The 13,771-nt window shown below is 40.6% G+C and overlaps 1 protein-coding gene and 1 non-coding gene across 2 annotated transcripts in view; both read right to left on the bottom strand.

The window, feature by feature from the left end:
- Window positions 1-13,771, bottom strand: part of MOCOS (molybdenum cofactor sulfurase) — a 75,721-nt gene that overhangs the window by 23,518 nt on the left and 38,432 nt on the right. Inside the window, exons 10-13 of the mRNA XM_006835137.1 lie at window positions 8,038-8,116; window positions 6,418-6,542; window positions 1,779-1,884; window positions 1,171-1,309 (exon numbers count right to left, since the gene is read on the bottom strand). Of these exons, the coding sequence (XP_006835200.1) occupies window positions 1,171-1,309; window positions 1,779-1,884; window positions 6,418-6,542; window positions 8,038-8,116 (449 nt within the window). The remainder of the gene's footprint in view (window positions 1-1,170; window positions 1,310-1,778; window positions 1,885-6,417; window positions 6,543-8,037; window positions 8,117-13,771) is intronic.
- Window positions 10,540-10,611, bottom strand: TRNAA-UGC. The gene has a single exon. It is a non-coding gene; the product is annotated as a tRNA-Ala (tRNA).

Genomic DNA, 13,771 nt, shown 5'->3' with positions numbered 1-13,771 from the left:
TGTAATGAATTATTGAACCCAGGTGAAAGCAGAGAGTGCTGTAGGAGGCAATGGTTGATGTGAGAACAGGGTAAAGAAGGTTGTAGGGTAGAGGCATATCTGACCTCTGCTTTATAGGAATCGGCCTCAGACTAACGCTGAGTTGATTCTTTATGATTCCTTATGAAGCCAAAAGAATTCAGACATGGCTCCCACATGGTTTTTGTATCTACAGAATGGGACTGTGTGTGGGTCAAGGGCAATCTATACAAGGAGGTGACATCTGAGGCAGGACCCTAGAGTAGTTGCAGGGAGAGTATGCCAGGCAGAAGCGATCGCAAGGGCACAGGCGCAGAGGCTGTACTTAGGAGTAACAGGAAGGTTAATATGACAGAGGTATAGAGGGGAGCGGGTCCTGAGCTCAGAGTAGTTGTAAAGTCTCATGACAACCCATTGCTCTCCAGTGAAGTCCAACTCATAGGACAGAACAGAGCTGCCCTATGTTGTTTCCAAGGCTATAAATCTTCATGGAAGCAGACTGCCACATCACATCTTCTCCCATGGAGAGGCCGGTGGGCTCAAACCACTGATCCTTCAGTTAGCAATTGAGTGCTTAGCCACTGTGCCACCAGAGTGCCTTCCCAGAGGGTGGATCTGAGCCTAAGATTTTCTTCTCTTTCTGAGAGGAGCCAAGGCCTGGCGGTTGTAACATCTGGTGGCTTTGTCATTGACTGCAAGCTTTCCCCCTGTTGCCAGCAAGGTCAGAGGCCAGAGCAGGAAAAGAAGGAGCCGTGGACACCGCCAAGCTTCTGAGTCTTCCTCCACATGCTACAGGCTGCCAGAAAGTCTAGCAATATTTGGGATGATGGGTTCTCACAGGCACAGGGTTCCAAGAAAACAGAGATGAAGCCTAGGCCTAATGGCCAGGTGGAGGGCACACTGCGCCCCCCCATCATGTGTTTGGGGCACATCAGCTGTGTCTGCTGCCACTCTCTTGGGAACTAAGGGGTGAATCATCCCAAGGCATGTTCCAGAAAGCATAGTACACACCCTCCGGCAGAGACTGTGTGATGGTTAAGAGTTAGGACAAAGACATTATTCCTGCTTGCCACCACCCAGGCCTGAGATTCAGGTCAATCCCTATTTATTGACAGCTCTTTGGGAAGAGTAGTAGAATTTATGGGGGCTTACCTGGAAATGCAAGGATCCAACTGAAATTGAATCCCATTTCTCTTCTTCAAAAGCCTTTGTCCCATTGGTAACAATATTGGCACGGAAACGTGAGATGAGATCACTCATTGGGAACAATTCTTCCTTTCCATTCTCGTCACTGTTTAAGACATATCCAAAAAGGAAAGTAGTTGTTAAGTGCCATCTAGTCAGTTTCAATTCATAGTGACCCTGTCTGGGGTTTCAGAGGAGCGGCTGGCAGATTTGAACCTCCGACCTTGCAGTTAGCAGATCAGTGCTTACCCGACAGCCCCGCACCAGAGGTAGGAAATAATTGCTTGTTGTAATAATTCAACCTGCCTGCCCTGTGGCGTCTGCCTTGATCAACTCTACTCTGGCCAGATGCCTGAATGATCAGGACAAGCTTTTACCAGCAAAATAAAGTCAAGGGACATTCATGTGTCACATAGACATTGGCTACTACAGAGTATGGTTCTGTCTCCAGGGCCAGGAGGTACTTCAAAGTGTGAGCAGATCTGAGCTGGAAATCAGGTGAACAGGTACACGGACCTTATTCCCAGGGGCAAGAGGTTATACTTTACTGCTCTTCCAGAGGTAGGAGACCTTACCTAACATTTAATTGCTGCTGAAGTTCCAAAACACTTGATCTGTTCAGCAGCAGATACTGAGCTTCATTCACCAAAGAAAGGGTAGCTGTTGTACCAGGAGACTGATCTGAAAACAATGGAGCATTTAAAAGGAGAGATGCTTTCTTGGAATGCAACTGAATCTTGCTTCTGGCTGACTTGCATTTTTCAAAGGTTGATACTAATTCTGTAACAGAAGAAATGGTTGCCCTGACAAGAATAATAACATTCTAAGCCTGGCTCAAACCTCTCATACATGGGAAGGAAAATGAGATCCTAGAATATTCTATCTTAAGTAATTTGAAAAAACAAACAAAACTAAACTAGAACACTGAGTTGAAATCATGTCAGGGCAGTAGGAAGGGCCTTGATAAGGGAACAAAAGGGACATCTTAAGAATCTAATTAGTGGAAACAATTCATCTTTGTGTAAGTACCAAATAATTAACATTAGAAATAAGTAAGTCTTAAAATTATTAGAACTGCAGGCAACCTGCCTCTAGCTTCTGGTGCCCACGCCCCCCACCCCCCACCCCTCATCTTTCATCCATCCACACCAAAAATCAGTTGAATTGAGTCTTTTCTGACTCATAAGTGGTTTCATGATTGTGAGCAATCAGAAGTAGATTACCAGGCCTTGCTTCCAAAGTGTCTCTGGATGGATTTGATCCTCCAACCTTCTGGTTAGTAACAGAGTGCTTAACTGTTTGCACCACCCCAAGACGCCTGTCTTTATGCAAGGTGCTGATTTTAAAACAGGTATGCTGGGCAGCTTTCAAACCAGCTTGTGGAGCTGATAAAAAAAGGTAGGCTGAGCAGCTTTCAAACCAGCTTGTGGAGCCCAGAGTCTATAAGAATGGAAACATGTCAGAGAATTGGTTTCCAAATCCTCCATTGGCAACAATCCTTCTTGTTGAAATGGCTCTGCCAGAGAATAGAAGTATGATCCCAGTTCCATTCATAAAAGACTCTTTGCCCACTCCAGAGAAGGCAGACTCTCCTACAGTGGATTGTCCCTGGGGGGTAAACACTTCCAGGGTAGAAAACAAAAGCCCCATTCACAACCTGGAGTGGTGCTAAGAAAATAAGTCTCCAAAGCTTGAATGATCCCTGTGTAGGTAAGGTAGAGTACAAGTCTTTGCAACACCCAATTAAGTCATCTAGTGACAGGTCATTAAAGTCATTTTTATTTCAATTCCTGTACTTCCTTGGGTACCTCAGGAGAAAGGTCCCAGTGAAGGCGCATTCACCAAAGTCTTTATTTACAAAAGCAAAGTGCAGAACACCAGGCTTTCCAGGCCCTAACACGACAGTCTTTCACGAACATGGGGATTAATGGTCAGCCAACACTCTCATTAAGAGATTCCTTTTCAACAATTTTTTTTCTCCAGGTATAATGTTTCAAAAATAGGAAAATGTGTTGCTTTGATCAACTATTAATAAAAATGATAATAATAATCCAGAAGAAATTCCCTAATAATTAGAACCTTATCATCACAGTAAACTTTTAAAATATGTATCTATTTCAATTTATAGACATATTCTAGCTTCAAATTAGTATGGTGATCAAAAGATTTTCAGTATTATTTCACTAATAAAATATTTAAAATTAAGGTACAATTTTGACCGGGAAGTGGAGTGGAAATGTAAGTTCAAAGAGAAAAAGGAAAGAAATAAAATTTCTAACCTTATAGGATAATGTGTTTATATCTGTATATATACACAAACAAATTTGTTTATTTTTTTAATGAATATTCATGGGAATAAAATTGCTATGGTATTGAGATTCCACTGGCCATGTTTAAAACAGTAAGATACAAAAATATTTACAAAATTTCAGAAGTCATATCGTTTGCAATGATTTTAACTATTTAAAAATTTTAGAAGAAAAGATAAACATGTAAATGGGGACTGTAGTTTAAAAAAAAAAATTCTTTGGGATATTAATGCAAAACTGAGGACCAGTGGTCTAGACCATCAGAGACCTCTCCACCCTACGCTGCATCTTTGGGGTATAAATGTTCACAAACAACAGATGTCACACTCATCTCTGTGACCACCACCTTGGGCTCACCCAGGTCCTCCCTCTCTCATGAGAGCAGTCACAGCTGTCTCTTGCCTAACACCTTTGCTTCCCACCATCCCTCAACCACCCTTCACATCACACTACCTAATACAAGTTGCCTTCTTTGATGAGTCCCTGCAACTGCAGACTCCTTTGAATCTGATTTCCTCAAAGATGCTCTTCCCCATCACTTCCCTGCCACCTCTGACTCTCCTAAACCCCTCTCTGAACCCATGTCATGTCAAGCCCTGCCTTGCTGCTCTTCTGCCTCAGTCAGCCTAGGAAATACCTACTATCCTATTAAGACACAATTCCAAACTTGTCTCTTCTGGAAGCCTTCTGTGCCTCACTTCCAGTCCTAGCATATGGCTCCTGCATGTACCACTGTCCCTATCTGATGGTGACTCATGTCCCCTAAAGTGAGACCCTGAAGTTCTAGGACCACAGTTTAATAATGTCAGCCGAGCTCCTGGTAGATAGGAGGTGCTCAATAAATTATTGAGTGACTTGTTGCTGTTGTTGTTAAGTGCCATTGAATTGGTTCCAATTCAATTTCTGAGGAGTGGCTGGTGAGCTTGAACCACCAACCTTACAGTTCAAACTGACCTGGCAGTCCAGTGCATTAACCCACAGCACCACACCAGCACTCACTGAATGACTAAAACTTCAAATTTCACTACCACTCTCTTGTCCAGGTCATTTGTAAGGACGACACCCAATTCTGATGGATCCTGTACCTTGCAAATCTCTGTCCATGGATGTCTAATTCTCCCTCCCCTTTAATCAAGTCTCTAATCCCATGACCGAACACCTCTGCAGCCAAGTGAGTATAAGCTTACTCCCCTCTCCCTCTTCTCCATCATGTATTCAAGTTCATGACAGGAAAAAACGATCAAGTTTTAAAACTTTATCTAAACTCTTCAGCTTCCATTTTTACTGTGCATTTTTTAGGATGCATAAGTCAATCTATGTAGGTCCTTAGGCCTGGTGGCATGATGGTTACTCACACTGCTAACAGAAAGGTTGGGGGTTCAAATCCACCCATTTGGCTCTATTGAAGAAAGACCTGGTGGTCTCCTCCTGTAAAGATTAAAGCCTAGAAACACCTGCAGGCAGTTCTACTTTGTCATATGTAGTCACTACGAGTTGGAATAGACTCAATGACACCTAACAACAGTGGTCTCTATATGGGAAAAATGTTATTCAGGTTGACAGGCCAGTCTTCTTGGCCAATACACCAGCTCATTTCAGCACAGACAACAATGTTGTAATGATCCATTTATTCATTCATCTCATATTTACTGAGCAACTACTACGTGCCAGATGCTGTTCTGAGCCCTGAGGATACAACACAGCAAAACAAATAAAAATCCTCCTCTTCAAAATGTGTATAAAAATTATTGCATGAAAAACTGATGTTTTGTAAACCTTCACCCAATTCACAATTGTTGTTCTCGTTAAGCACCATTGAGTCAGTTCCAACTCACAGCAACCCTGTATAGGGTTTACATGGAGTAGGTGCTGATCTCGAACCTCCGACCTTACAGTTCAAACTGGCCCTGCAGTCCAGTGCATTAACCCACAGAGCCACACCAGGACTCCAAAAGTTAAAAAATAAAAATCTCCTTATGGCATTTTCTAGTAGATAGAAGACAGAGTATAAAGCAAATTAACAAAAAATAAACCAGGGAAGGGAACCAGGGAGTTCAGATAACGGCTATAGTTCTAAAGGGATAACATTTGAGCAGATGAATGAAAATGTTCCTTTCTTTACATATGCTACTGTTAACTTTCAAAGTACTTTCTTCTCCGTCTTAAATCACCCTAGCAACATCATATTGTTGTTGTTCAGTGCTGTCTAGTTGATTCCAACCCATAGGGACCCTGTACAGGGTTTCCGAAGAGCAGTTGATGAGCTTGAACTGCAACCTTGCGGTACAAACCAACTATACAGTCCAGCACATTAACCCACAGGGCCACATCAGGACTCCAGCAACACCTTAGCATGGGAAAAACTGTCAAAATGTATCAAAATGATCACATGACAGAATTTTGTAAGACAAATTACTTCTTCATTGCAAATACTTTTTTCTAAACAATATTAAAGACAACTATACAAATGTGGCACTGTGAGTTAATGCGCTGGATCGCAAAGTCGGTTTGAGTCTAACAATCAGTTGAGTCCTGAAGTTGTAGCACCATGGGTTTATGACTTGCCAAGGTCTCACAGCTATTTGATCCTAGAGTCAAGTCTAGAAACCCTGGTTTCCTTGTTCTTAGTTCTGATCTGAAGGCATAGCAACATACCAGGTGTTTCATTTAATAAACATGAAGGACTGATGAAGGCTTCAGCCCAGCACAGCAGCTGGCCAAAGCCCTCCTAAGGTTAAGATGCGGCCCCATGACATGCTGACCTTGAAGACTTTATAGCACGTTTCTGTCAAAGTCTGACCAACCTGCTCTCCTTGCTATAAGCAAGCGTCTCTGTGACTCCATTTCATGGACTGCTTTTGACGTATACCTGCCCCTAAAAACCAACCCAAAATGTGATAGATACCTTTTCCATGTTTCTTCTTAGCATTTCTTTGGAAGTTTGAACTTTGTTTGATCAAATGACACTCACGGCCAAAAAGCTCTGACAGCCATCTAGAAATTTTTTCTCCACAGTCATAAGTATTTACTCTGGCAAAAAAAAAAAAAAAAAAGAGGGGGGAGGTTGGGGAGAGTGGGTTGGGGTTGGGGTTGGGGTTGGAGATATATTAAATATATCTTTAAATAACAATCTTAACTGTATAAAAAATAAATTCAGAAATAAAAGCATTGTGCCCACCCCCTGAGAGAGGTGTGCCGAAATGACAGGAGTGAACAGGAAGTTACATGGAGATCTCCAAGGCACCAGAAGGCACTCACGCAGGAGCATATGTGAAGCTGTCAGACCAGATTAAAAGCTTTGGAAGGAGCCCTGGTAGAGCAATGGTTAAGCATTCAATTGTTAACTGAAAGATTGATGGTTTGAGTCCATCCAGTAGCTTCATGGGAGATCTGTTCCCATAAAGATTATAGCCTAGAAACCCTATGGGGTAGTTTTCCTCTGTCACATGGGGTTGCTATGAGTCGAAAATGATTTGCCTTTATAACAACAACAGAAAACTTCAGAGGTTCTTTTGTTAGTATTAATTATTGCCACTGAGAATCACAAAGCTTAGAATTTGAGACTTTACAAAACAGCTTCAGAAGTCCTTGAACACAGATAAGTGTCCTGGTTTTTTACTCTGAGCCAAGTTGAAATATTTTCTTTCACTTCCAGGTTACATGGGTTAACTTTTTTGGTATATAAAAAGAAAGTCGAGCCATTCGCTAGTTCAGGTAAACTATTCCAGAATAGGTGAGGGGGCTTCAACAACTTCATGGCTTCATGAGAAAATTCCATTTTCTCTTTACTCCATGTTTCCATGAACTTTTTGAAGCCCCCTTATATATCTTACCCTGCCTGATTTTCTCTCTGATCCTGGTCCAAGCCTCCATCTTGTTTCATCTGTGTTACAAACACAGGTGCCTAGATGGCCTTTCCATTTATACCCTTACCCACTTCCAACTACTCTAGACTCACCAGCCACTCTTTCAAACAAGGAATCAGGTCTCCTCCCTCATCACCTCTACTGCAACCACTCCATTCAAGCTACCATCATGGGCTGCTGTGGTCTCCACTATTCTCCCTGCTTCACCCTATGCTGTTCCAGGCTCTAGGATGACCAACACAGACAAAGTCCAATTCGCTCAGAGTCAGCATTCTAGTGAGAGGGGTTGGAAATAAACATTATAATAAGCTAGGAAATCAATATAAAGAGGAACAGATAGGGAGGAGCTGATTTCTGTGGTGTTTAGGTGGCTCCTCTAAGAAGGCAGCTTTGGAGCACAGAGCTGACAGAGGTGAAGGAGTGAGCCCCAGAGATTTGTAAGTAGGGAATGAGCCACTCAATCAGAGGGAACAGCAAGTGTAAAAACCTGAGGTGGGAATGTGCTTGTTAGGTTTGAAAAATACCAATGCGTCAGTGCTGTGAGGGTCAAGTGAGCAAGAGGTGAAGAGACAGAAGACGACAGACCTTACAGGGCATTGATCTCCTCCCCCGTTACCCCTGCAGATGGAGCTGAGATTTTTACCTGTTCAGAGCCTTACCTATCAGCACAGACCTTGCTTTGGCAAATCTGAGCCTGCTCACTGTTTTCCTCAAGGGGCACCTCTATAGGTTCCATCCCTAATGAATAAAAGTTAGAGACAAATTTATCATCATACCGTAAGGAATAACTATGTAAGGAAAAGCTCATTGTCATGGATTTGGTTGGATGTTAATGGCATTGGAATGGGGTTGAATCAAATGAGTGGCTGAGTCTAGGCAATCTTTCTCCAATGCTGAGATTCTCTTCACCGTTATCAGGACCTGCAACAGCGCATGCACTGAGTGGCTTTGTCCTGCACTGCGGCAGTCCCATGCATAGTCCCTGGGACACTCTATAAATTACTCTGAAAGATGCCTCTACTTCTGAATGACTTCACATACTGAGGTCATTGTTGTATGTTGTTGTTAAGCACAGCTGAGTAAGTTCCGACTCATAGTGACCCTGTCTAGGGTTTCCGAAGTTTTAAACCTCACAGCAGCAGAAAGCCTTATCTTTCTCTGGCGGAGCGGCTGGTAGGCTCAAACTGTAGATATTGTGGGTCGCAGTCCAGTGCTTATTGTAGGGAGCCACTGTGCTCCCACGTTGTTGTATGGTGTTATTGTTAAGTGCTATTGAGTTGGTTCTGACTCATACAACCCTGTATATGGTTTCCAAGGAGTGGCTGGTGAGTTTGAACCACCAACCTTGTGGATCACACTGCCCTTGTAGTCCAGTGCTTTATCCTACAGCACCATATCAGGACCCCACATTGTCATATATTGTTGTTTTCCTGGTATGGGAAAGACCATAGTAGGAGCCTTCTTATTCAGAATGCTCCAAAAGTTTATAGAAGGGTTGCGCTGTGTTGAATGATTGTAGGTGCTGCTATTACAGAAGACTGTATATGGAAGAATGGCACAATGCCAGGTATGTACCCACAGGAGACACATGAGCTTGGAACATGGGCTGGAAGGAAGGAACCACCGCAGCAGAGGCAGCATGTGGACAAATACCCATGATGCAAATGCACCCCAGGGAGCCAGTGGGGAAACCTGTTCTTGGCATCTTTCAACCCTCACCCTGAATAAATCACTCAGGGTCTTTAGCCCTCAGTTGCCTTTTAAAGAAAGAGCATTGCAATTTTTTGCTAAAGCATACAAAATCTAGGTTCTCTATATGAAAATAATTCAAGAGGCCTCCAGTAGAGGACCTAGGAACTGAGTTCATTCAGTATGTGCTCAGCTCAGAGATACAGAGAAATGAAAGAAAATCACTTCTGAAATTGTTGTTGTTGTTGTTAGGTGCCATCAAGTCGGTACCAACTCATAGCGACCTTATGCACAGCAGAATAAAACACTGCCCGATCCTGGGCCAACCTCACTATTGTTGCCACACTTGAGCCCACTGATGTTGCCACTTTGCCAATCCATCTTGCTGGGGGGGGGTCTTCCTCTTTTTCAAATCTTTGGGAGGGGAAAGTCTCACTTCAAACCATTATCAGGTTTAGAGCTAAATGTTTGCCCTGGCATACACTGCCAAAGGATATCTACCCTTATCCACCCACAAGCTGGAAGCCCCTACATCTGATACATGTAGGGGACACACACCATCTCATTAAGTGTTTCCAATTTGAAGTGCAAGATGTTTAGCTTTTAGTTGGTTTCTCTCTCCCATTCCTTACAGTCTCCCATTCCTTACACCCTACTTAGTCAGACCATCTTATTTTTCTGTTTCAAAGAATAGAAAAAGGGTAAGCCACTCAACTCTTTTTATATGTTAATATTCTAGATATCTGACCTAGAACACGAAGAGAACAATAAAAAGGCTATGTATCAGTTTCACTAATGAAAACAGATTTTATTTTAAAAATAACAAACCAAATGCTGCAATGTATAAAAAAGAAATTGCCAATTAATGTTTTTATCAGAAGAATGCAAGATTAGTTCAGCACCAGTTATTAGTTAATATACCACATTAATAGATTGTTGGTTGCTGTTGTTAATTACCGTTGAGTCAGTTCCAACTCATAGCACCCCTGTATAGGGTTTACAAGGAGAAGTTGATGGATTTGAACCAACAACCTTGTAGTTAGTAGTCTAGTGCTTACCCTATAGAACCATACCTGGACTCCATTAGCAGATTGATGGTGGTAAAATTGTGTGCTGTAGAGTTGGATCTGACTCATAGCAACCCTGTATAGGGATTTCGGGGCTGGAAATCTTTACCGGACCGGAAAGCCACATCTTTCTCCTGAGAAGCAACTGGTAGACTTCAATTGCTGACCTTGCGGTTAGCAGCTCAGTTTGTAATCCACTAAGCTACCAGAGCGCCTTATTAATAGATTGTTGTTGATGTTGTTGTTAAGTGCCACTAAATAAGTTCTGACTCAGCGACCCTATATACAGTTTCCAAGGAGCAGCTGGTGAGTTTGAACCGCCAACTGTGTGGTTCAAACTGACCTTGAGATTAAGTGCTTATCCTATGGCACCACATCAGGACTCCAGAGAAAGTTTAACTAAAATGGAGATGCCGGGGATTGAACCCAGGGCCTCATACATGCAAAGCATGTGCTCTACCACTGAGCTACATCCCCAAAAGGCTAGAGGAGAAACAATCTGATATCAGATGCAGAAAAAAATATTTAGTAATAAGTGAGTATTAGTCATAATAAGAGTTTTGGCAAAATAGCAGGAAAAAACTTATTCAGCTTGATGAAGCAAATCTATCAAAAGCCTACTATAAACATCATTTTTATTGCTGAAACTTTAGAAGCTTTCCTTTAGTCAATAATAAGAAAGAGTGTCTACCTTCACTGCTTCTACTCGACACTGATCAAGAAGGGCTAGCCAATGCAGTAAGATAAGAAAAAAGAAATAAAAATTGTCGAGGCAGATACAAAACTAGAACACAACATACCTATTTACGTAGAGCATGCACAAAAATCTTCAGATCAACAATAAAGCTAACCAGAATTCAGAAAAGCTACTGGATAAACATCAATATACACAAATCAATCATGTTTCCATACAGCATCAATAACCAACTGAAACATTTAATAGAATCAGATACAAAATACTCAAGTAAATTATTATATAATTGCCAAAAATGTGCAAAACTTTTCTGAAAAGTATTATTAAAACCTTGGAGTAATTATAATCATAGATACTATTTATAGATAAAAGACTCATTATCATGTGATCTAAATTCTTCTGAAACTAACATATGACTTATTTGTAATAAAAAATCCCAACAAGACACATCAATTGAAATACAGAGTGTCATAATATCATTTTAAAAAGTATGAGCCAATTATATGCTGTAAACAAGAAATTCACTCAAAACATAATAATACAGAGAGGATACAAGTAAAATGAGACCATTAAGAAAGTAAAAAGACAACCAAGACATCAAGAAAATATAGAGATAGAATTTTAAAAAAAGTATTTTCAAATCTTGTATCAAGAACATCAACTTAATAATAAAAAGACAACCATTAAAAAATTAACAAAATATTTGAACGGACATTTTTCCAAAGAAGATAAATAAATGGCTAATAACCCAAAGATGTTTTATTCATTAGAGAAATACATGCAAGTCAAACCCACAGGTAATACCACTGCATCCCTACTAGAATGGCTACAATGAGAAAAAAAATTGAAAATAGTATTGGTGTAGACACGGAGAAATTAGAAACTCATACATTGCTAGTGGGAAAATGGTGCAAATACTTTTGAAAACAGTTCCTCAAAACACTAAACATAGAATTAACATAAGACCCAGCAATTCTGCTGTTAGGCACATACACAAGAGATCTGAAAACATATGCTCACATAAAAATTAGCAGAAAAATGTTCATAGCCACACTATCCACAGTAGTCAAAAAGTGGAACCAACTTACATGTCCACCTACTGATGAATGGATAAACAAATGTGGTATATACATTTCAGCAAAATACTATTCCGTAATCATTTAAAAACTGAAGTTCTTACATATGCGACAGCATACATGTACCTTGGAAACCTTACACTGAGTGAAATAAGCCAGGTACACATTCATTTCTATGAAACACCAAGAATAGGCAAATCCATAGAGGCAGAAAGCAGATTAGTGGTTGTCTAGGGGTTGGGTTGTGACTGGGGATGAGGAGTGACTACTAATGGGTGTGAGGTTCCTTTTGGAGAAGGTGAAATGCACAAAAATGGATTATGGTAATGGATACAAGACTTTGTGAATATTACAAGAAACCACTTAACTGTACACTTCAAGTGGATAAATTTTATGTCACCTAAATCTCAATAAAGCTGGAAAATAAATAATGTAAAAGGGTGGAAAATTATACAAGGGTGACTGAAAAAGTATTGCTACTAGGATTTTATTCATATATGCACACTAATTAAAACAGAGCTGAAGTAGCTATATTAATATCAAAGAATTTCAGATTTCACACTTCAGAACAAAGAAAATGATCAGGTAAAAAGAACATTACTTAATGATAACAAGGTAAATTTACCAAGAAGACATAATGATACTCAATGAAGCAAAAATTAACTGAACTATTAGTTTAGGGACAAATAAACCACTGGAACAGAAAAGAACACATAGAGCTAAGAAATACAATCATGATTATATGGAGATGTGACATTTCATGAAAGTATATCTATAAATTGAGGGGACGTTTGAAGTATTTTGCAAATGGTCAGTGGGGTAGGGAAGGAGGAAGAGTGAGACAGGGGAGAGAGAGTTCAGTCATATCTCTCATGCTTTTGTTTTACTTTAAAAAAGTAAAATAGAAAAAAATAAACCAAAAAACTGAAGCAAACAAGGCCAAATGTTAATAATTATTTTAAAATTGTACAGTGTACCTAAATGTTCACTTTATTATTCACTATGCCTATGCTGCCCAACACTAGGCATATGTGGCTTTTGAAATTTAAATTGAATTTAAAATTCCATTCAGGTCTCCCACTAGCCACATTTCAGAAGTTCTGTGACTTGTTGTTAAGTGGTGTTGAGTTGGTTCTGACTCAGAGCGTCCCCTATAAAGTTTCACTGACTGTACTTCTTTGCAGGAGCAGAGAGCTTCACCTTTCTCCCACAGAGCAGCTGGTGGGCTTGAACTGCTGACCTTATGGTTCACAGTCCAGTGCTAATCCTATGGAGCCACTGTGCTCAGTGACTGTTGTTAAGTGTCACTGAGTCAGTTCCAACTCCCAGTGACCCTGTCTAGGATTTCCAAGGAGCAGCTGGTGAGTTTGAAGCTCCGACCTTGAAGCTGAAACTGACCTTTTGGTCCAGTGCTTATCCTACAGCTCAGTGGCTAGTGGCTATAAATTAGATAGTGCCAATATAAAATATTTTCATCATTACAGAAAGGTCTATTGGACAAAGCTGGTCTATGCTTTCGTATATGTTAGGTATTTCATAAAAACAATAAGGAAAAATTGAAGTTTGCAAGTACACTATATGATAAGGAAATATGCAATATAACTGAAAGAACACCATGTAATTCCAAAATTTACACCTCTTACTTTTTCACGGGACTATCAGACTTTACTTCTTCCCCAAAGATTTCCCAAAATGAAGAGGAAAAAACTTTCTATTGTCTCTCCCACATACCATCACATTCTTTAGGATTAATTTGTTAAGTGCCATGGAGTCAGTTCCGACTCACAATAACCCTGCTTAAATTTTCGAATGGATATCAGAAGAGACTCTGAAACTTGCTGTCCAGTGAAGAGATGCTAAAGCAAAT

This window comes from Chrysochloris asiatica, unplaced genomic scaffold, assembly GCF_000296735.1.
Source record: "Chrysochloris asiatica unplaced genomic scaffold, ChrAsi1.0 scaffold00015, whole genome shotgun sequence".
Taxonomy (NCBI): Eukaryota; Metazoa; Chordata; class Mammalia; order Afrosoricida; family Chrysochloridae; genus Chrysochloris; species Chrysochloris asiatica.
Note: the sequence above shows the minus strand (reverse complement) of the source record. Positions and strands in the feature narration are given on the sequence as shown.